The sequence below is a fragment of the Galeopterus variegatus genome, unplaced genomic scaffold (assembly GCF_000696425.1).
Source record: "Galeopterus variegatus unplaced genomic scaffold, G_variegatus-3.0.2 Scaffold8249, whole genome shotgun sequence".
NCBI classification, from domain to species: Eukaryota; Metazoa; Chordata; class Mammalia; order Dermoptera; family Cynocephalidae; genus Galeopterus; species Galeopterus variegatus.
In genome coordinates, this window is record NW_007734360.1 from 57,320 (window position 1) to 60,096 (window position 2,777).

The window sequence follows — 2,777 nt, forward strand, 5'->3', positions numbered from 1 at the left end:
TGGCCTCACAAGAGAAGCAGCCTCTAGATGAAACCACCACACAAGAAATGTATGGCTACAGGGATGACTGAGAAATGAGCCAGACCTGCTAAATTAAGGGATTGTGTAGCTGGATTCCAGGTCTGTGCTCTGTAGCTGTGGATCGATTGCCACACTATGGCCTATGGCACTCTGGAGAAGCCCCTTTACCTTCTGAGGGTACTACACTGGGACACTGACAGGGCCAGTTCAGGATGCTGAATTAGTTGGCTACTTTTGTTGATGCAGGACTTCTCAACCTGACCGCAGAAACTTTTCTTTGGCTAGACATGTCATGGTACTAGGGTTCTGCAGAACACACAGTGAGACACACTGATACGAACATTAGAAAAGGAACCTATTTCCTGCCATTTTGTGATACTGTGATATAATAAATATATCTCTGGTCTTTGTCCTGATTCCTGGAACATAGTTTCTAAAACTCTTGGAATTTCCTGAGTGATAGGGGTAAGAGGAGCAGTTTTTGTTGCTCCCTTTCCAACAAGCCAGAGTTTATGTTAATAAGCTGACTCTTGGAGGATGGGGACTGGTTGCCAGAGGAACCAACCTCAGCCCCTACTGTCTGGGGAGGGGAGAGAGGCTGGAGATTGAGTATAATGACCGATGACCAATGATTTACTCAGTCATGGCCACATAGTGAAGCTTTCACAAAAATCCCCAAATAACGTGCTTTGAGACTGTTCTGCATTGTTGAACACACGGAGATGCTGGGACGATGGTGACCCTGGAGTGGGTATGAGACAGGACACAGAAGCTCTGCATCCCTCTCCCATACCTGGTCCTGTGCATCTCTTCCATTTGGCTGTTCCTGAGTTGTATCCTTTATGATAAACCAGTAAATGTAGTAAAATATTTCCCATGAGTTCTTTGAATCATTCTAACAAATTATCAAACCTGAGGAGGAGATGGTGGGATCCCCCGATTTATAGCCAGTTGGTCAGAAGTATGGGAGGCCAGACTTGTAACTGGTGTCTGAAGTGTGAGCAGTCTTGTGGGACTGAGCCCTTAACCTGTGGCATCTGATACTAAGTCCAGGCAGATAGTGTCGGAATTCAGCTGAATCTTAGAATGCTGAATCTTAGAATACCTTCAGAGAATTGGAGAATTGCCCGATATACAAAAAACCCACATATTTGGTGTCAGAAGTCTTGTGAGTATAGAAAATCATTTTTCCTTTGTATACTTCTTCAAAAACCATTAGGGAAATCTCCTTAACAAAAAAAAAAGTTACTCTATTATCTAACTGTCTTCCTGCGATATATAAATACTATATTCAGTATTACTATGAGTGAGTTAGAAACAATGGAAACCTTCCAATTACCTTCAGATCCACACTTAGAGAGCTGTCGTCTATTTCAATGGCTTCCTCTTTTTCATAGATACCAACGGTTACCTGGGTACTTTGTGCTTCACTTCCCAACTGAAAAACGTGAAATTCTGTTATTTGAAATGGTGATCTTTATTCATTCGTCAGCCCCCAGCCCTCCAGTTGCTTGTCACCTCATTATGATTAAAAGCTAACAATGAAGGCCTTCAAGGCCACGAAGTCCTGGCCCTTGGTCACCCTCTGATTTCATTGTGCACCAGTGTCCCGTGCTCGCTCTGCTCCAACCACACTGGCCTCCTTGAGCACAGCAGGCACACGCCCAGCTCAGGGCTGGCACACTGCCCTCTGCCTGGACAACCTCCCCTAGATGTCTGCACCACTTCAGGTCTCACCTCCTCTCCTCGCTGGCTGCCTTCAGGCCATCCCCGGCCTCTCTACCTGAAACTGCAGTCTCCCCTCCACCGATACCCTACATTCCCTTTCCTGCTTTATTTTTTTCTTTAGCATGTATCAACACCTCACACACAAATATTTTACTTGTTTATCATTTCTTCTGTCCATCTCTCCCTCACAAGAATATGGAAGAGAATTTTTGGCCGTTGTATGCACTGCTGTATTCTCAGTACCTACTGCAATGACTGACCATATATACTTTGATTTCCATATTTATTACTCTCTGAACGAAGGAAGGAATAGGATAGAAGGAAGAAATAAGTGAGCACTTCTTCAGCTGCAGACTGGCTTCAGGCCAAAACCAAGAATCACAAATTAAGGTGGAAAAAAACAAACACAATGACTGTCACTCCCTCCTTTGTAGATATTCTCAGCTGAAACAAACTCAATGAAACTACTTTTGGAATTAAGTCTACATTTTGCATAATTCACATTTGTAAAAACAGCTCACCCAGAAGTTGAACTCGAATAAAATATACTGTCGAAGCCCTAAATCTCATGATTATTTTTTATGTGATCCGACATCCTCTTTTGTATTAAACTTCTATGTACGTCATCTGGGGCCTTGCAGCTGAAAGTGCAGTCAGTGGACTAGCAACAGCAGGCCTCACCTGCGGGCTGTTAGAAATGCAGACTCCTGGGCAAGAAGATTCCCAGGTGCTTCCCCAGCATGTTATGATTTGGGAACCAGTCATCTACTAAAGTCTTCACCGAAATATAAGAATCTTCTATGAGAACCCTGGCAGGTGTAAGTAACTTAGCCTCTGTCTGAACGCCACCATCAGAAGGTGAATCTCAGGTTCTACCTCACAGGTGTTGTAAGACAATTACTCCTACAACAATTGTAAGACAACCATTTTTAACCAGTGATCATTGTTCAGCCATCAGGAGAGAGACACCTGCTATCTCACGCTGTTTGTATTCTGGGCTTTGTAGAATACCACACACAGCATCACTA

General features: G+C 43.7%; 1 protein-coding gene across 1 annotated transcript in view; it reads right to left on the reverse strand.

Moving 5' to 3' along the window:
- Nucleotides 1–1,044: 1,044 nt before the first annotated feature.
- LOC103608284 (structural maintenance of chromosomes protein 1B-like) overlaps nt 1,045–2,777 on the reverse strand; it is a 63,956-nt gene continuing 62,223 nt past the window's right edge. Inside the window, 1 exon segment of the mRNA XM_008592731.1 lies at nt 1,045–1,126. Coding sequence (XP_008590953.1) covers nt 1,045–1,126 — 82 coding nt within the window.